This window comes from Channa argus, chromosome 7, assembly GCF_033026475.1.
Source record: "Channa argus isolate prfri chromosome 7, Channa argus male v1.0, whole genome shotgun sequence".
NCBI lineage: Eukaryota > Metazoa > Chordata > Actinopteri > Anabantiformes > Channidae > Channa > Channa argus.
In genome coordinates this window covers 26,974,622-26,995,180 of record NC_090203.1, presented here as the reverse complement: position 1 = coordinate 26,995,180, position 20,559 = coordinate 26,974,622, and the positions used below count along the sequence as shown (strand labels likewise).

The 20,559-nt window shown below is 40.2% G+C and overlaps 1 protein-coding gene across 4 annotated transcripts in view; it reads left to right on the top strand.

Moving 5' to 3' along the window:
• Positions 1-72: 72 nt before the first annotated feature.
• Positions 73-20,559, top strand: part of fasn (fatty acid synthase) — a 35,088-nt gene continuing 14,601 nt past the window's right edge. For 2 of the 4 annotated variants that reach the window (XM_067509156.1, XM_067509155.1), the window contains exons 1-22: positions 74-231; positions 5,129-5,264; positions 6,632-6,784; positions 6,942-7,115; positions 8,381-8,581; positions 8,887-9,009; positions 9,714-9,829; positions 10,053-10,187; positions 11,481-11,943; positions 13,434-13,621; positions 14,410-14,599; positions 15,101-15,195; positions 15,575-15,709; positions 15,940-16,143; positions 17,137-17,252; positions 17,433-17,602; positions 17,716-17,907; positions 18,027-18,107; positions 18,446-18,631; positions 18,729-18,908; positions 19,208-19,411; positions 20,212-20,528. In XM_067509156.1, the coding sequence (XP_067365257.1) occupies positions 5,138-5,264; positions 6,632-6,784; positions 6,942-7,115; positions 8,381-8,581; positions 8,887-9,009; positions 9,714-9,829; positions 10,053-10,187; positions 11,481-11,943; positions 13,434-13,621; positions 14,410-14,599; positions 15,101-15,195; positions 15,575-15,709; positions 15,940-16,143; positions 17,137-17,252; positions 17,433-17,602; positions 17,716-17,907; positions 18,027-18,107; positions 18,446-18,631; positions 18,729-18,908; positions 19,208-19,411; positions 20,212-20,528 (3,750 nt within the window). In that variant the 5' untranslated portion in view covers positions 74-231; positions 5,129-5,137. Of the gene's footprint in view, positions 232-5,128; positions 5,265-6,631; positions 6,827-6,941; positions 7,116-8,380; positions 8,582-8,886; positions 9,010-9,713; positions 9,830-10,052; positions 10,188-11,480; positions 11,944-13,433; positions 13,622-14,409; positions 14,600-15,100; positions 15,196-15,574; positions 15,710-15,939; positions 16,144-17,136; positions 17,253-17,432; positions 17,603-17,715; positions 17,908-18,026; positions 18,108-18,445; positions 18,632-18,728; positions 18,909-19,207; positions 19,412-20,211; positions 20,529-20,559 lie in introns of those variants that run through there. The other 2 variants (XR_010914771.1, XM_067509157.1) reach the window with 2 other exon arrangements.

Genomic DNA, 20,559 nt, shown 5'->3' with positions numbered 1-20,559 from the left:
CAGCCCATGTGGCGTGGCCACACAGAATGTGATCCATTTAAATTCATCACACAACGTATCATGCGGCAGTAACGTCTCAGACAAGGAAACGGCTCACACATCAGTTACAGTCACAGCAACACACCGCCGTGGAACATTAGCAGACATTACCAGGAGACTACATGCCATAGTTCACCAACTGGTTCGAATAGGTCATTTTCCTTGGAAACGAAACCGGCCTGGATAACACAGGTAGGCTCGCTAACTTTGCGGAGACTCTTCCGGCACAGCACCGGCTGTGGGACTTCTCTTTTGTGGAGGAACAAGTAGATAACGGCGCATTAAACGCTGTAAAAACCTGCCTGTTCAGTGTTGCTGTTCCAAAGTACAGATTTAGCGAGCGTGAACTTGAAGGTGACGTTTCAATTTAGTTCCTTTAACATCACATAGGGCTGGATGTGGCGCAGTCTGCTCGGTTGTAGCACATCATCCGCCTAATTTAAATGATGCTGCGTAGATCTGGTTCAAATGTTGCTGTTGCTCCTGCTTCTTACAATAGTGTGCATTCTTTTATGGAATATAAACATCTGTAGATGCTAACAACGGTCACCATCAATTATTATATTTACTCATCAGGCCAAGTAGGGAAATTCTGTTGAGCTGGTTTAAAAAAAAAAAAGTATCCTCCCGGTAAATAATATCTAAAAAAGAGGATCGGTTCATGTTTTAAGTAGTGTTTTTCTTTCCCCCCACATTTCAGACTTATTTGTCAGCACAGGGTTGGGCGTCTGGCCTCCTCTTACTCAGGTTAAGCTGGTGCATCATTTAAAGATGAAGCTAATCCATGTAGAACTGTAGCGCACACTGTGGAGCCCTCAGCACAGGCTGATACCGGTGGTGTGTTAGCTTATTATTGTACCAGTGCTGCTCCATGACCAAGCATGCAGAAAGATGTTTTGCCCCAGATGCAGGTCACTGATCTCAGCAGCCTCTGTGAAGCAAAGAAGTCCAAAGTGAAGGTCTGAAGTAACTGACAGATTTGTTACTTGTATCATTATGGCACAATTTCTTCACTTGATTTGAAGGTGGAGGTTACTTGTTGAGTGTTATTAGGATTTAAAGAAATCTAAAAATCATTTTTAGCAACAAAAGATGATTATGTAAAGAGACTGGAATTTAATTCAGTGTTTGCTCACTTTTTTACCATGTAGTTGAGGAATTTGTTGTATGTACACTGTATGTGTGTCCTGCTCATGAAAAGAGGTGGCAGACAATCCACCATCTTTTCTCTCAGCCACACTGCCAGTTTGGCTCTGTGAGGTTTAAATGTTAAACAGAATCACTGAAAATCAAGGACAGTATACATGTGTATTAACCTGCTTAAATCGTAATTTCTCAAATCAGAAAATGTCAGTTGAAACAAGCTCCTCCTTCTGACTTGATCAAGGATTTTATAGTTGCCATCAGCATAGTATAGTTTGTCATTTGTTATTACAGCATTTCCACATTCAGTTTTTTCCTTCAGGCTGTGTGACAAGTCAGCTCTTGTTATGAAGTGCTGCTCAATGAGCTCCACAGTCTAATATCCAGAATGTTTGGATTGATAAAACTGCAGTGCAGAGAATCATTGTTGCTGAATATAATGCGAAATGATGGTCAGTACAGATGAGGATGAGCTGGGAGAGAATTAGCTTAGAAAGTGCTGAGTAACTGCCCAGTACTGCCTGCTGAGTAGCAGCTGCTAGCTGGCAGGTTCACTCTTATCTTAGTCCTGTGCAAGGTGTTAGGGAATGATCTGGGTCAGGTAAAGCGAGATGCTGTGCTGAGGGTGCTGCAGTAGGTCTAATCCCAGATCAATGCATCCTGAAGGCCAGTGTTTCTAGGATAATGTTTCCAACGTGCCAAATTCTTTGAAACTGGTCGTTTTGGTGTTGCTTAGCTACATATTCTTAAATGTTCCATGGAATAGAAGATAACAGGTGCTGAGGCTGTAGACGAGCATCTTTTTAAACTGAATGTCTTTGCATGTATATTGGACATTTCTTGTGTTTATTTTATCATAATGATAAAAATCAGTTCTTGCTGCGCTAAACTAACAAAGAATAATCAGTATCCTACATGACTTGTATTGCTACGTTCTGGGCATGAGCACAGTGTAAACAAGTTAGTGTGGAGCATGTCAGTTCAGTCTGACCTTGGTCATCTGATGTACTGACTTTTAACACGAGCTCGCTGTAACCACACAGCATGAGCCAGTAGTGCTGATTGTGCCAGAAAGCAGAAAGGAACATAACGTGACGCTAGAGATGTTTAAACTCATCTGTATCTTTCACTGTAGGTTTAGTCAACTCTTGTTCAACTTCAGCAGCAAACAAGATCATGTTTTTGTGTGGAGCATAACCAGTGGATGCTTATTGTTTTAATGAATGAAGTGCTTTATTTATTAATGGAAACGGAATTCAAAAGGAGGTTGTTGGGGTGTGTGCTGAGCATATAAAGCACAGGGCGGCTATGCTGCAGACCCACATCTGACTCCAGAGTCACTTTAGCCTTAAGTAACAAAAGCACTTTGGTTAAAGATGAAGGTTTCGTTACTTCAGTCGTTCTCTAAGCTCGATGCAATGCTGTGTGTGCACAAACACAATCACACAAATGTTGTATAAGGCTGTAGACCGACAAAGTGGCCGTACTGTGAATTTGGATAACTTTGCAGAAAAACAAACAGGATGCTGGACGTCAAAATCAGATCTTTTGTTTGACGAAAATACATTGATGTACAACTTGACTAACTTCAGATACAAGCACCTTGAAGACCATTTATGGAACAGTTTTTTTTCAACACTTGCTTTTGAAGCATAAACCCCTTTGCGCTTTATACATACCGAGAATTTTCCTGTTTTTACCGATCATAGCACGTCTCTTCCAAACTCGAAATGAGTTTTAGGTTTTTGTTTGACTCATACTGTTTTTACAGTATGTAATGACGGCATGTGAAGGGAATGTTGCCAATTGGTGCTCAGGTGTTCCTGTGTTCTGAGCCAAGAAGTCTGAGGACGGTTTCGCGGCAGGTGATCTACATTGAGGTGGTGCTTTAATTGAGAGTCGCTCTGGCCCAAGCTGCTTGCTCATTGGTTGCTGTGTTAGCCCTGCTGACATGAAAAGGCCTGACCTAGAAAGACTGAACAAAGACCAAGACACACACACACTGTTCAGCGTGGACATGCTCATGTACACAGAATCAGCCGAGTACATTGTTCTGCTGTTGGTGCTCTGTCATGCGTGCTTCGACGGACTCCCCATTTCTGAACGTGCCAGTCAACACAATTATAATTCTTCAGTACTGAAACATTTACTGTGAATGAAGCTTTTGAATTGCTGCCATGAATACAGTACATACATCCCAGTGCTAGAAATGAGGCTTACTAGTTAAGCCTGTTTTTCCTTGTTGTCTTTACTCTTCAATTCTATTTTTCACTACGCTGCGTTACCAAGTCAAACTCTTGTGTGCATTTGAAAAGTAAAGTAATTCGGATCCTAAATGCTGTGTTTTAATGAATCCCACACTATATCAGTGGGTAGTGTGGTGATAAAATGGAAGCCTGACTGCCACTTGTACATACATTCACTGCATCAGCCGTCCTCAGCGGGCATTTTGAAGTCTAATTATATTTCTAATAATTTCTCACAGAGTTCTCATTTCTTTATAGTATTTACAATGCACATCATTATATAAATGGCAGATGCTATTAATAAAAAATGTGTTTTAGATGAATATAGTGCAGTTTATTGTCAGTGTTGCAGTTTGGCTGGAATAAAATTATTATTATAAAAATTATTATTATGTTGCCCTGTTGGGTACATACAACACCTAATCCATGGCCATTGTCTGACTAGAGAAACTTCTTTGTAGTTCTTAAAACTATAACTGGAAGATCCCTTTTCTTGTGTCTGCACCACAGGAGCTACAGACTATAAGTTCTTAGAACACTGTTTGTAGCTCCTACTTCAGAGTAGGTACTTTGGTTCTTATTCAATGGAAACTTTTATATGTTTAGGCTGATTGGCCAAACACGGAGCCAATGCAGCATGGAGAGGATGCTTAAAGCTGTAATTTTCATCATAGGACTGCTATTTTTTAATGCAAACCCCCCCCCCCCCATTTAGATTAGGAGAAGTGATCAGTTTATTCAAGGCTCTCAGCATGAGAGATCCACTCTGCCAGGTGGGACAGAGTGGTACTGGACAGGCACCACCTGGTTTAGTGCAGCAGTCACGTTGATCGAGGCACAAACCTGCTGTAATTTTAATCTTAGGACTGTTGCTTTATTAATATTTGAAAGTTCCCAATTATATTTAGAAGATTGAAAAAAAATTTTTTTATACAAATCTCACGATGCAGATTTTGGCATCATAAGTTTCTTAGCCTGGCTCTTTTGAGCTGGGAACCTGATTCCACTCATTTCTGGGGAGGTAAATGTCTTATTTCACACGGCCAGTTACCATCGCTTAATTTACTACTGGCTCCATTCATAGCATTTTAAAATGTTCTAATTAATTTTGGAAGATGAAAGGCGCTTTCAGATTTGAAATCTGACTAGTTACTACCCATTGCCTGACAATTTACAATTTATTTAATATTACGAAAGTCTGCACACTCCACACAAATCAACATAATTAGTATGTACTTATGTATTTCTATCAGTCAGCCTGCATCACTTTAGAGTTTCTAATGTTGGTGCAAATACAAATGAAATATTTAAAAAAACCCTGGTCCTCAATATGTCAGTGAAGGTTCTCAGTTTTCTGAGGGTCGAGTCATGTCCACGTTAGTTCTTTCTTGGTCAGGAATGTTTTGCTACTCATTCAATCAGTTTCTTCAGTAGTCAGGTCTTCCTGCCGTCACAGGCTCTTGTGGACCGGAATTGGTTGCCCCTGGTTTAAGGACAGACCGGTGGATGTTGTGCAGATTGTTTAGCCCCTTGAGGCAAATTTGTGGTATACTGTGCTATTTAAATAAATCCTTATTTGATTTGATTAAGGTTTGGTGGAAAAGGCCCAGGACTGTAAAGAATGCCTGATTTTTAAGTGGTGTGCATAACTCTAAAATGTTTACCCTTCATTGCTGACCTGTTTCTCACCCCTTACACAGTTATTCAGCATGGAGGAGATTGTCATAGCAGGCATATCTGGTCGTTTGCCAGAGTCCGATAACCTGGAAGAATTCTGGGAAAACCTTATCAATGGTGTGGACATGGTGACAGAAGACAACCGGCGGTGGACACCAGGTTAGACTGTATATTGAACTGGATGTGATTGACTGTGCAGTGTAAGAAGAGCATTTCTGTGGTGTGTGAGAATAAGAACGATTAAGAAATTGATCTTTGACACTAAATTATTTAAAGGGATAGAGAGGTGGAGAATGACTTGGAAAACATGTGTCTTCGTGGACCTGAGCTGGGGCTGTTGTGGTTCATGGTGGGCGTCTGTAAACCCCAGATCACAAAAAGCCCCAGGGATCCAAATTTAAAGTTTTGGTATTTTCTTTCCAAGTAATCTAGAGCATTGCGAGGAAATTGACCACAATTTCTTTTTCCATTTATGCATAAATTAGACAACAGTAGAGAGCAACATCCAGGCATTTTCTGCAGCCTCTCTGCTATAATATGGGCTCCCACAATCAATCACATCACATTAAAATTACTGTCATAATTTTGCCAAAGTTTTTTTTTATATCCTCTTAATTGCTCATTGATAAGATAAAGCCTTTGTTATCGCTGCAAAATGATAACTGTGTGTTTTCATTTTAAAAAATAAAAGATACTTCTGACTGTAAGTTATTTTTCAAACAAGCCTGCACACTGTGACATTAGGGTCTTCTAGTACTACTCAAGTAATCTCTTGATGAATGTGTTTTTGGCCTATTACCTTGATATTTGTATTGCTTATATCAAGCTATTACCTCATAACTACCAAGTAAATGAATGATAACATGCTATTAAATCATCAATATAACCCTGTAACATCATTATTACAAAAATATTGCCCTTTCAGGTATTGCTAAAATATTGCAGCCCTATTACCTTGTTATTACCCCACCATTATGTGCTATTAACAAGATATTATCACAATGTTATGTAGTAATTTCAGGAATAATACCTATTATTACTGAGCTGTAGATAAAGTGCTATCAAAAGTGGATGTTTACCACCGTCCTTAATTAAAGGCTGTTTTCCATTTGCTTCTGTTATTTGATAGGAATGAACACGTCTACTTTTTTTTTTTTTTTGGTTAGGAGAAGAACTCGTAGAGTGATGCAGAGGAGGATTCTTTCCTTCTTTGGCATAACTGTGTGACATTTCAGGAGCTGGCTGCTACCTTTTTATCCTAAAATCCAGACAAAAAGCTTTTTTCTCTTTCATCAATCCAGTACATATTCTTCCGCATAATTACCGCATAATTTGTATTTTAATTTATTGTTTTATTTATTCATTCATTCATTCATTCCTGGATTACTGGATTGTATTGCTGATGTTATAATGCTTTACGCTTTATGCAATACAAACTCTCTACAGTACCGAGTTTGCACACTGTCACACTGTTTTCTGAGGATTTCTTTTGGAAAATGGCTGTTCTCTACTTTTGGCCTTTTCAGGTTTGTATGGTCTTCCAAAGAGGAACGGTAAACTAAAGGACATCAGCCATTTCGATGCATCATTTTTTGGTGTCCACCCAAAACAGGCCAATACCATGGACCCACAGCTGCGTCTCATGCTGGAAATTGCCTATGAGGCTATTGTAGATGGAGGTGAGAAATCCAACAGCACTGAAGGCCAATAGATAAAGTAAAGTATGTAAATCTTTCCCTGACAGTGAGGATTCAGTGCTTTACTTTACTTTGAAGTGAGGATGACTCATGAAATTGTACATGAATGGTGTAAAAACCATGAAATGTTGTGATGCAGGGCTGAACCCGGCCACACTGCGCGGCAGTAAGACGGGCGTCTACATCGGAGTGAGCGGCTCAGAGGCTGGTGAGGCGTTTAGCAGAGATCCAGAGGAGCTACTGGGCTACAGCATGACAGGATGCCAGCGCGCCATGTTGGCCAACAGACTCTCCTATTTCTTTGACTTCAGTGGTATGCACACACATCCATTTTCGACACAAATATTTAATAATTTGTATCACTATAGCAATAGTCCGGACCAACCAGCCAACTTTACTTTGCCTTCTCAAATCCCTCTTTATCAGTATCAGCATGGTGCTGTGTCCTGTGCACCGTCTGATGCAGCTTTATTTCATACGCATCCAGCAACATATCATGTAATGTTTTCCCAGAAGCTGCAGCAGTGCACATCTGGACCAAATTCTGCTGCCATGTGACTACTGACTTTTGATCTCATAGCTCCTGTAGTGTGAGTCACTACAAAGTTATTATTTATTTATTTTATTGCTTGGTTAAAGATACATTTCTAGCCTTTTCTTCTAATTACATAAACACAAAATTTTGGATATGTTTTGCACTTTTCTTACAAATTGTAATGAAGAAATTACTTTCATATACAGTATGTAGCTGGTGTTGAATACACATAGAATAGATAATAACATTTTATCAGCTATAAATCAGCTTTGAAAGTTGACAACAGAAAAACACCACAAAGCTTTGTGGTGTATTAGGGTGATAGTGTGTAATAGTATACGCAGGAATAAAGCCCCCGTCTAGTCCTATTCTGAGGGTGTGATAATGATCATCTATGTAAATAGTTTCTGAAACAGCTGCATTAGGGCCGAGAGGAACGTGGGAAAAAGATTTTGACAAATGTTAACAGCTGTTGGTCAACAAAATGTTTCAGATATGTTTTTCTTACCCACCTGCTGTAATTCATAACAAAAAGAATAATAACGATTTTTAGTAATAGTAGTATTATTCTTTGTATTTTTTTTCAAGTGCAGCCTTCAGTCAAAAGGAGCCGTAACATCAGTTATTCAGTGTAGTTCTGGTGACAAACAATAAGACTAAACCACATATTTCTTACCTGTCTCCTGTTTAGGGATTCATTGGCCACCGAGTCAAATAGACATAAACGTATACTAACGGTGACAGATCATGCATTTATTGGGATTTTAGCCTTGTTGGACCTACAGAAACCTGATCAGCTGGAATAAGTATAGCTGGCATTATTGCTGCCAGTGGGTGTTTGTAAGCAAGCCTACATGTAAATGCAGATTTCATAATTACCTGTTAGTTCAGACATGCAGACATGCAATAGGGATTGTAGTTTGAAGTGAAAATGTAATTTAGTCATCGTGACATTGCACATGTCCTGAAGTGCTCCTAGTTACTCTTTTTTTACGGATATGGTTTCTGGTTCTAATCCACAGTCCTGTTTCCTCCTCCTCTAGGCCCCAGCACAGCCATCGACACAGCCTGCTCCTCCAGCTTGCTGGCATTAGAAAATGCCTTCCATGCCATTCGCCGAGGTCAGTGTGATGCTGCTCTTGTTGGGGGAGTCAATTTGCTGCTCAAGCCGAACACTTCAGTGCAGTTTATGAAACTGGGGATGCTTAGTCCTGAGGGGACCTGCAAGTCCTTCGACTCATCAGGTAAATAAATCACACCAGTACTTGATGAAACATAATGTTTACTTACTTTTATTTCTTTGTCAGTTTCTTACGTATGAAACTGACATAGAAATACAACATTTTGGTTTTGGAACTTGAGGAAAATTAAATCTACTTCAGGTCACATGATTTTATTAGGAATTCATTCATCGCCAAATTAATAATCTTGCTTCTCTGTCATCAATATTTGCCTAGAATATTAGTTAAATAGATTTCATTGTATACTATTTACACTGGTTAATTCATCATCAGCAGTAAGTCATTTATATTGTCATTCTGTTGGCCAGGAAATGGATACTGCCGTTCTGAGGCAGCAGTGGCAGTGCTGCTGACCAAGAAGTCCGTGGCTAAAAGGGTCTATGCTACAGTGATCAATGCTGGCAATAACACAGATGGATACAAAGAGCAGGGTGAGGAGGCAAATTAATAATCTGCAAGCGCTAAACTCCTGCTGTGACTGGGGGTATTGTTAAAGAGGTTTCAAGTACTGTTGCTGATACCTTGACTTCAAACACTTTATGGATAACAATAAAAAAACAATTTTAAGAAAAAAATAACTGACATTATGATACAAATCTCAAGTTTTTTTTTTCTACTGCTCCTTGGAATCTTTCCGCTGAAAACAGTTTTCAGTTTCATTAAGTATTTACTGAAGGACTATTGGATTAGACTGATTTCAGTTTAGTTTGATAAATTATTAAACTGGCAACTGAACGAATAACTAATTTCTAATAGCAGCATCACATAGACTTAATACTTCTCGTGAGGTTAAAATCAGAGGGTCAGTCCTCCTCCTCCAGGTGTGATTCAGTGCTGAGCGGGTGAAGCTGAAGTATCGAGGGGCTTTTTGGGTGTGTCTGTCTCCCAGAACCAGTTTAAGATGGCATACAAATTATCAAATTATCATGCAAATTATCACTTTGCTGCATATTTAAATGCTTGTGTTGAAGGTGTTTTGATAGACAACTTCCACTGGTTTCTTGCTCCACTGCTGCTATTGTATGTTGCAAAAGCACAGAAACTGAGTGTTGCTTTCTTTAGAGCAAAGGGATTTAAATGGATGTATGCTCTTTAATGGTGTTTCTGTCTCACACTATTGTCTTGGTTCTCGCAGGTGTAACATTTCCTTCAGGTGAGATGCAGCATAGGTTGCTTTCTTCTCTCTACCAAGAAGCAAATATAAAACCTGAGCAGGTGGAATACATTGAAGCCCATGGCACCGGGACTAAAGTTAGTGCATACAACTGTCACCTTTTTCAATATACTTTTAGCCTGTTTTGAGGGGTGGTCTTTACATTACAGGACAGATATTTGATAAGACAAAGTGTCACTCAAGAAAACACACTGTATATTGTTGTTCTCAAAATAAAATATCCACCCTCATGCACATACTGTGTCTTATGTCATCACTCAGCAGTGTCTTACCTCAGACTTCTATGCCCTCTCTGTGCAGGTTGGGGACCCACAGGAAGTTAATGGTATTGTCAATGTGTTCTGCAAATCAAAGCGAGAACCTCTGCTGATTGGCTCCACCAAGTCCAACATGGGCCATCCAGAGCCAGCTTCCGGTCTGGCCGCCCTTGCAAAAGTAAGAATTACGACACTCTTTTTGCTGCTCTGAACATTTCAAGTACAACCTCCAATTTCGTTCTTTCCACTGTGTATTAATATTTGCAGACTTCATCAACTGACAGTTTCTGCCTGTTGTAAGGGTTTTTTAAGAAAGGTACTCTCATAGCTTCATTCTGGAAATCCCCCATATTATTAACGAGCCCTGCAAGCTGTGTCCTTTTGAGTGTTTGTAAGCTTTACACAAAGGACTGTACCATTAGAAACTGAGAGTTTCACTTAAGATTATCCAATGTATTGCACTCAGTAGTAGTTGTGTGACAAAAATGTATAATCAGTAAATTGCTCACTATGTTGGAAGCCAAAACCAAAGACTCTATTTGTGAAAATTCTTGGACTGCTATACATGGCTACTTCTTCAATCTACTTAAAATGCATGAAAGAGCAAATGATCATGGATATAAATGTAATTAAATCAAAATGTAATTTAATTTATTTTTATTTTATTATTTATTATTATTTATTTCAACCCTGTATCTCAAAGCACATCTGCCCAGCAACTTCCAAATTTTAGCTTTGCCTGGAATATGCGTCCTATTTAGATTTTCTAACGTTAACCTGCATGCATTCTTTGTCCAAAACCCTTCTTTAACAAATGCAGAGGGGCTGGTAGAGGGATAATCTGCCCTGTCCCCAGCACTTAAGGAGACAGGGAGCATTGGTGGAGTCAGCATTGTCATTGTTATTTAATGACCCCCTCCCAATATATTTGTATCTCAAACCTTTTTAATAAATTGCTAAACAGAACACACCCTCATACACACAGCACACCCAGCTTCCATCCCTGTCCTTGTTCTTCTGCAAATGTTCTTTATGCAATATTTGTCTTATTTTTACATATTTCACAACACTTGTCCCTTCTGTTATATTACATTTCTGAGCATGAAATCATTATTCATTATGTAATACATTCTGTTGAGCAGCCACAGGGATATGACAAAATGTCAAGATCTTTTTAAAAGGTTTCGAAACCTTTCAGTGTGTTGGAACATCATTATTTTTCTAGACTGATAAAAAGTCAGAGGTCTCTTAAAATAATTTCATTCACGATATTCCTTTTGTGAGAAATGTGTCACTGTGATCTTGATTACAGTTTACATCTGCCCTTTTCAGACAAGAGTAGCATCAGCATTTTTGACCTCACATTAGGAAAAGGGAAGAGGCCTTGATGAGCAATTTCAGTAACGTCAGCTATACTGAATTCCTGCCTTCATCTTTGGTTTGTTTGTTATTCTCTTATCCCCCAAACAAGGTGTTGCTTTCTTTGGAGCGAGGGGTCTGGGCTCCCAATCTGCACTTTAGCAGTCCTAACCCTGACATTCCCGCCCTCGTTGACGGTCGGGTTAAAGTGGTTGACCAACCTACACCTATCCGAGGCGGCATCGTTGGCATTAATTCCTTTGGATTTGGTGGCTCAAATGTTCACGTGATTCTTCGCCCACCTCAGAAACCTGCAGACTCAACTTTACCACCTAGGAAGTTTACCAGGTTGCTTCAGGCCTGTGGCCGTACAGAGGCTGCAGTGAACACCATACTCCAAAAGGGGAAGGAACACTGTGCTGATGACACCTTCCTGTCTTTGCTGAATGAGGTGTCAAGAGCTCCCACTGCTAGTATGCCTTATCGAGGTTATGCTCTGATTGGCTCTCAGAGTGACGCCATGGAGGTGCAGCAGGTGCAGGTGTCTGCAAGGCCACTCTGGTACATCTGTTCAGGTGAGTTGATGGAAAAGTAAGGATGTACAGTATGGGCTTGCCCTTAATTACTCTTTTATTTTCCACACTGCAAGAAGTGTGGTCCTCAAATGTGTTTTTCCGTATTTGTATCTTGTCACTCTTAAGATAAAAACTGAGCAGAAAATGTGTTAACACTGTAGTTACCACGACTAAAATCCTGTTCTAAGAAGATAAGAAGACACATTTGTCTTCATTGAAAGATGCCATCAGGGAGCAGTGAGAGCAAAAAACATAAACTTATTTGTAGAACTAGGTTCAGGTTAGGTTAGTCAGTACGGGTAGTGTTTTGGCATGTTCATAAGTTATTTAACACTCAGTGCTTGAACATGCACTTAAGTGATCAGGTTACAGTCTGCTTTTACTGGGAAAGATTTCTTAATGCTAGTAAATGGGGTGAATGAAACAGGGAAATTATAATTGAGCGATGCCATCTCGGTTTTTAATTAATAAATGCACAAAGTGCTTCATAGACTTCTAAAACATTTGCTCTCTACTGCTGATTTTTTGCATGCAGTTCGTGCTGTGTATCAGATGTCTCTCTCCTCTGCGTTTCCACTCTGCCTCTCGATTCTGCAGAGACACAAACACAGCAAAAAAAAGTCAGGAAGGAGCATTTTCTGTCACTGTACAGTTCAATTGTGAGCCACGCTTCTAAATTAGTCAGAGGTGGAGGAGAAATCAGGGTACTTCTGCATTTATACGCAGATTCCTACTGACCAGGTTTCTTAAGAATAGAATAGAATATGCTGTATTGTCATTGCACATACAAGTACAACGAAACTGTGGGTGCTCTTCTCAAAAAAACAGTGCGCTAATATCAAATATGATAATGAACAGTTTTAAAAAGAAAAAAGACCTTAGTGTTGTGCAAACTGTGATGACAGTAGTAATTATGATGTATGGATTATACAGTAAATATTGTGTGTTCAGTTAGTGTTTGCAATCCGAGTGGCCCAGGGGAAGAAAGTGGTTGTTTGCCTGGTGGTGTGGGGCTTTATTGACCTGAAGCATCATCCGGACAGAAACAGGTCAAACAAGTGATGCCCAGGATGTGAAGGATCTCCTGTAATGGCCTTGATTTTATTCAGGCAGCCAGACCTGGATATATCCTCCAGGGAGGGCAAAGGGCAGCCGATAGATTTTTAGTTTTAGTTGTGTTTATCACCCTGTGCACCGTGTTTCTGTCCTCAGCTGTGGAGCCTGCGTTTCATACAGCTATACGATATGTCAGTGTGCTCTCCACAGAGGCATTATAAAAAGCACATGTAAAGACATTGATTGATACAAATTATTAGATAGATTAGAAAGAAGATTAAGGAAAACTTGATCCCCAGAGGGTAAACTTTCCTGTTTAAACAGTAAGTATTGTGCTCTGTAATGGGACTGCTGATGAATTCTGATCTCAGACAGATGACACATTGCAGTAATTGATGTTTTGACAGATTATGATCTGTAACTCTTTATTTTAGGTATGGGAACGCAGTGGGCAGGTATGGGCCGCAGCCTCATGCAGCTGCCAGAATTCAGGGAGTCCATTCTGCGGTCAGATGCAGCTCTGAAGGACACTGGCCTGGTTGTGTCTCGCCTGCTCATTGAGGCAGATGATGCAACTTTTGAAGACACCGTTCATGCCTTTGTTGGCCTCGCTGCCATACAGGTATTGTTGGATGTGGGACCAATATACTAACTGCAGAAAATTTTCTGATCTTACATGAATTATAAACCATTTTTTGACTTGAAAAGTTACAGACTTGGAATTTGAAAACAATAATTATGATATTACCAAGTTATTACACAAATTATCCATAATTTGATATGATCTACTGCTGCAGTATCAGTTTAGAACAATTAGTGAGGCAAAAGGCAACAGCTACTGGAAAGTTTGCAACATAAGGCCAGAAACCATCTCAGCAACTTAAAGAATCTTTTCTTCTTCTTAACCAAAGCAAATGGGGTTAAAAAGTCTCTGGTTTTTCCGCACTGCTTGTCAGTTACTAGTCTCAACAAAAAACACAGAGTAGTTGCTATTTGTATATAGCTACCTTCACACAACAGCTACACGTGTTAATACTGTCTGTTATCTTCTGTATTTTATTAGTCCAGTCAGAACAGGATAAAAGAGAGAGAAATAGAGAGTATTTGTATAATTTCCCCAAGAGCACCAGCAACAGAGAGAGGAGTGGCAAAAAAAGCATAAATGAGTGAAGAAAAACAAAACGAAAGTCTTAAATCTATTAAAATATCAGAAAAATGTCATATAGAATATAATGTTGTGTTTTTTGTGTTGTTGATTTGTCATCTGTAAAGATTAGATCTCAAAGGCCACTGTATCAAATCCCCTAATAGTCACTGTTTGTCAGAAAGAAAGAAAGTGAATCTTAATTTAATAATAATAATAAAATAGCAGCTAAAACCATGTGTGTTTTATGAATCACCTCGTTACAGATAGCTCTGATTGACCTGCTCACCCAGTTTGGTCTGCAGCCTGACGGCATCATAGGACACTCAGTGGGGGAGCTTGCCTGTGGCTACGCCGACGGCTCCCTTAGCCATCGAGAGGTTATCCTGGCTGCCTATTGGAGAGGTCGTTGCATCAAGGAGGCCAACCTTCCCCCGGGAGGCATGGCCGCAGTGGGTGAGAGAGACAGCAGTAATTCTTTACCATATTTAAGATGCTAGTTTTGCAAAATACCTATAATCCTAACTGTGACTCCAGTTTTCTCCCACAGTCCGAAGACGTGCGTGTTAGGGTGATTGGTGACTCTAAATTGCCCATAGCTGTAAATGTGGATGTGAACGTTTGCCTGTCTCTATATGTGGCCCTGTTATACACTGATGATCTGTCCAGGGTGTAGCCTGCCTTTCAACCAATGACAGCTGGGTTCACCTCTAGCCTCACCACCACCATTTCACAATAAATAAAGATAATAGATGGATGGATGAAATTCAAGATGGCATGTTCTGCTCATGCTTGTGTGGGTTTCCGTAGTAGGGAGTTGGCCTCCCAAACCTAAACTAGGAGCTGGGTCCTCAGGAGAGGAGGTTGATACAGTGCTCTAGTTTTACAAGAGGTATTTTTATTCATCTTTTTATTCATTGTACGTCTCTTATGTAAGGCTTGCTTTCTGTGTTCCAGGGTTAACCTGGAAGGAGTGCATGGCTCAGTGTCCTCAGGGAGTAGTCCCTGCCTGTCACAATGCTGAGGACACTGTCACCATCTCTGGTCCTCAGGTGAAACATTCTATTAGAGTTTGTCTGTTATAGTACCACTAACATAGAGTATCGTACGCGATCAGTAATGCCTGTATCAATGACCTGAACCTGCTTAACAGTATGTCTTTCAATTACTTGGGAGTAGTCACCTTTATTTTAAAAAGTGAATGTTTTTCTGAAAGCGAGAAGAGAAGAATACAGTTGGCCAGCTAGTGTATACAATGTAGAAGCTGAACAGTTAGTTTACTAGCACCAACAATGCAACAGAAATCATTTGGATGAAAAAGATGAGGCTGTGCAAGCATCTACTTTACACATGATTACATTGACTAATTTGGCCATCTGGGTTGCAGATTTATACTTGGACTTAACAGATGCACTTTGTGTTTTTCATCAGGAAGCAATCAGTAAATTTGTGTCCGAGCTGAAAGAGCAGGGAGTGTTTGCAAAAGAAGTGCGAAGTGCTGGTGTTGCTTTCCATTCCTACTACATGGCCTCCATTGCTCCGACTCTGCTGGATGCTCTGAAGAAGGTATAGAATGCAAAAGGGAAACCGTGACCCATGCTGTTACAGTGACGAACTAATTAACAATAGGTCAAACTGTTTTATATGTTTCTATTACTGTTCTACCAATTCCAAGATTCATCACACTATTAGAATAATCAATATACCTCTGGCTAAATAGTTACATTCAGGCTATTCAGCATATATCTTAATGTTATGCAACGTAACAGTAATTTCAAGTGTGTTCTTCTGTGTAGGTGATCAAGAAGCCCCGGCAGCGTTCATCCCGCTGGGTGAGCACCAGCATCCCTCAGTCTGAATGGGACTCCCCTCTGGCTTTGTACAGCTCTGCCGACTATCATGTCAACAATCTGGTGAGCCCTGTGCTGTTCCAGGAGGGTCTCAGTCTGGTTCCTGAAAATGCTGTCGTGGTGGAGATAGCACCTCATGCTCTGCTACAGGTACATTCAGCATAATGTTGATTCTGTTAATTCCCCTGCAGAGCAACTGTTCTCTGGCCACATCTTCTATCTGTCTCTCAATTGACACAGCAATTTGACAATGTATCATCAGTGAAGCATAAATCATCTTGTTTGTGTTTCTGATTTGGTGGCTGACTTTGAATTCATTCTTTTTAATTCAATGGAAAATACAACTTGAGGCAGCACTGTGACGCAGTGGTTAGCTTTTGTTTCCCAGTTCAAATTGTGTGGAGTTTGCATGTTCCCCCTGTGCTTGTGTGGATTTTCTTCAGGTCTTCCTGTTCCTCCCACAGCCCAAACAGTCCAAACAGTCCAAAGATCAGTAAGATTAACTTGTGACTTAAAGTTGTCCGTTCTATAAGTGTCAGCGTGAAGGATCGTCTCTCTGCCCTGTGGTTGACTGTTGCTTAGCTGAGATGAACTTATCTTACCTTTGTAAGATACATAGACAATTAAAACAAATTGAGTCCAGATTCCACTTACTGTCGAATCTGGATTATTAAATATTAGAGATATCTCGTCTAAATGTAATAAATGACTTGGTAAGTGACCATCAAATTTATTTATTTTGTCTTACTGAAGTTTATATGTCAGTTTAAATAATCATAATCATAATAATCATAATAATAATCACATTCCTCGAAAGCAGGGATCTTCCACTTAAGTTTTGGGTTGGTGTTGTTTTTTTGGACCAGGAATAATTTCTTGTACTCACATAATACAAATGTCTGGAAGAGCCTTCCTCCAGCACCCAAAGTTAGAAGCATAGAACAGAAGGCAAAACTTTTAACCATCAAGCTCCTCTGGAACCTTGCAAGTCCCTTAAGCTATAAATGTGGCTTTAACACACTCACACTAACACACTCCAGCAAAAAATATATCTTTTTAACTAAAAATGCAATTTATCTTTTTTTTTATCTTTTCTTTTCCACATATGATGGGATCACTGTTTTCACACATTTTTCTGCACAGGCCATCCTGAAGCGTAGCCTGAAGAACACATGTTCCATCCTCCCATTGATGAAGAGAGGCCACGCTAACAACCTTGAGTTCTTCCTCTCTAACATTGGCAAAATGTACATGAACGGGTCAGTAAAATTCCTCACTCTGTCTACATATAGTAACGTTAGTGTAATTGTGCCATTGAGTCCATGATATGTTCTGAATGGTCTTTATCGATGAGCCTTCTGTCTGCTTCTCCTGTGTGAGCATTCTTGGAAGGTCTTCCTGATTGTTAATATCAGAAATCATTTTATGTTTTTCTTTAGCATCAGCGTGGATAGTAACCTTCTCTACCCAGCTGTGACGTACCCTGTGCCAGTTGGTACCCCTCTGATCTCCCCCTTGGTGCAGTGGGATCATTCCCAGACCTGGGATGTCCCCAAGGCTGAGGATTTTGCGGGTTCAGGATCTAATACTGCCTCCATCTATAACATAGGTATAGCATATATAGTTTAACAAGCAAGTTTACATTTGCTCTCTTGGTGTATCAAAAAAGTGCTTTGGTGCCTTTTCATTTTTTGGAACTAAATATTTTTTCCCCAACAACAGAAATAAACCCAGACTCAACAGACTATTACCTGATTGGACACTGCATTGATGGGCGCATCCTCTACCCAGCGACGGGTTACCTGGTACTGGCCTGGCGTACCTTGGTCAAAACTCTGGGGGCTGTCATGGAAGTCACCCCTGTAACATTTGAGGATGTCACTATCCACAGAGCCACCATCCTGCCAAAGTCAGGTGAGAATAGAGCAGTATGGGAAGAGGGGATTTGGAGATCTTGATGAAGTGTTGATGGACTAACATCATCTTGTTTAGTTTTAATCTGGTTTTCTTTTTTTGGCTGTCTGTCTTCTCAGGCTCTGTCCAGTTGGAGGTGCATTTCATGCCTACCACCAACAAGTTTGAGGTTTCCGAGAATGGAAACCTGGCTGTCAGCGGTATGTAGCTGTAGCTTTTTGTGCCTGCACTGTTTCACAGTGCAAACATATGAAAACATAGAATCCAGGTTCCTGGTCATTTGTCCCTTTATCCCAACTATTTTTTATTTCAATTCAAACTCAGTTAGTATTATAATAGTTCAAAATCAGGAGTAAAAACTCCTTCTAATGGAAGTAACATTTAACAGAACAGGGTGGGCGGCAATCTGCCTTAATCTAAGTTACGTTAAAATTTGTATCTATATTCTATGTTTTCCTTTCCTTTGAACTTTTTATTATTAAAGTCGTATTAAAGTTTTCTCACAACCTTCGCCTCTCGTTTGACTTGCCATTTTTAGGTAAGGTCAGCATTCTGGAGGATGCAGCACTGGATTCATTCCATAGTCAAATGAAGCAGCAAGCTAAAGATGATGACGGTGACCCCAAAATGAAGCTTACTGCACACGATATTTACAAAGAGCTACGGCTGCGTGGCTATGACTATGGGAAGACCTTCCAAGGCATCTTGGAGTCTAACAATAAAGGTAGAACTGAAGTTTGCTCATTTACGTGTTGGTATTGAGACTTTCGTTTTTGGTACTCATAGTCTTTGCTTATTGGCGGCTGTCATGCTTTTTCCAGGAGATAGTGGGAAGCTGCAGTGGACAGGAAACTGGGTGACATTTTTGGACACCATGCTGCAGATGATTGTGGTTGGGCTGTCGGGTCGTAGTCTTCGCTTACCAACAAGAATTCGCTCTGTTTGTGTTGACCCTGTTCTCCATCTAGAAAAGGTCTCTGAATACACTGAAGGACAGCAAGGTGTGTTTGTTATATCAGTCTCTTCAATAAATGTTCTGTATCTGAAAATGAATCTACACACCTCCTGTTGATTATTATTGCTAGTACTGATAGTGTCAGCACTCAAGGCCTGTGCTACAAGGCTGGGTGACAATTCTGTGTTTTCTTTATGGAGACAGAAACTGACAGCACTGGCTTTATGAGCTAGATGATCATTTTAAAAGGACCAGTTCCTTGTTTTGGATCTTGTTAGAAACATACTTCCCTTCTGCTTTAGACTTTACTTAACTCCACATCTTTTTTTTCTCTCACTCCTGAAGCTCTGGATGTCCACATAAACCGCTGCCTTGACACCATCGTGGCTGGTGGAGTCCAGATCTGCGGTTTGCATGCTACTGTGGCCCCACGTCGGCAGCAGCAGCAGAGTCCTCCCACCCTAGAGGAGTTTGTGTTTGTTCCCTATATGGATACACAGTGTCTGGCAGCTAATGGGAAACTTGCAGAGGAGCTGAGGCTCTGCAAAAGTAATAAGTCATAAGTGGCTTTATCAGTTTTTCATCTGTGTGTTAATTTGAGCTCATACTTAAAGCTAATTAATGTAAGTTTTCCCAACACAATGTTTCAGTTGAAAATTGAACTGACATTTCTGTTCGGCTACAAATAGCACTGTCTACCACTGATAGCATATGTAGGGTGGCCTAGTGGCTCAGTGCAGGTTCGAATCCCCGCCCAGACACAATATATACACCATTGGTGTATATATTGTAATATTATAATTATTGATAATTTACAGTTAACTATATCCTACAAGCAGGGCTTATATTATGTGTAGTTTCCAGTTTCCATTTTTTTAAGTGTTTTTCCTTTATACACTCCCCTCCAAAAGTATTGGAACAGTGAGGCAAATTCCTTTATTTTGGCTGTAGACTGAAAACTTTAGGGTTTGACATTTTTATCAGATACTGTATTTACATCAGGATCTGATACACAACTTAGAAGACAGCACCTTTTGTTTGAACCCACCCATTTTTTGTGTGAGCAAAATGATTGCGTTTTGTTGAACCACAGAACAGCATCAAATTAAAGCTTAAATCATACAGACCCAAAATGATAAAAACTCTCTCTCCAAAAATTACTGTCCAAAAGTAAATGGACCTGACTGTACATCATTGTCTTAATATTCAACACCTCTGAGTTATTGTATAATGAGAAACTAATGCATTCATCCAAGTGATAAAATCAACAAAGTATTTATTATTATTGTCCCTTTTCCTTTTTTTGCATCATATGTCCTTCTAACTCTTGTCTCACTCTCTCCATTCAGGTTTAATACACAGACTGCAGAGAAAGCTGGCCTCTCATGGTGTCAAGCTCTCCATTCCCGGACTGCAAGGGGAGTCGAACATCCCCCTTCCCAGCCCCGAGCCCTCTGATCCTGGCCTGGTGCGGCTGCTGACCCTCCTCTGCAGCCTGGAGCTGAATGGGAACCTTCACTCTGAGCTCGAGCAGATGGTGGAAAGGGAGCGAACATGTCTGCTACAGGACAGACTGCTGCAGGGTCTGCTAGACAACCCCCCTCTCAGACACTGCCTGGACACTGCTATGGAAAACTGCATGCCTGGCAAAATGAAAGTGCTGGAGGTAGGACTGAATTTCAGATAAAAGTCTAATA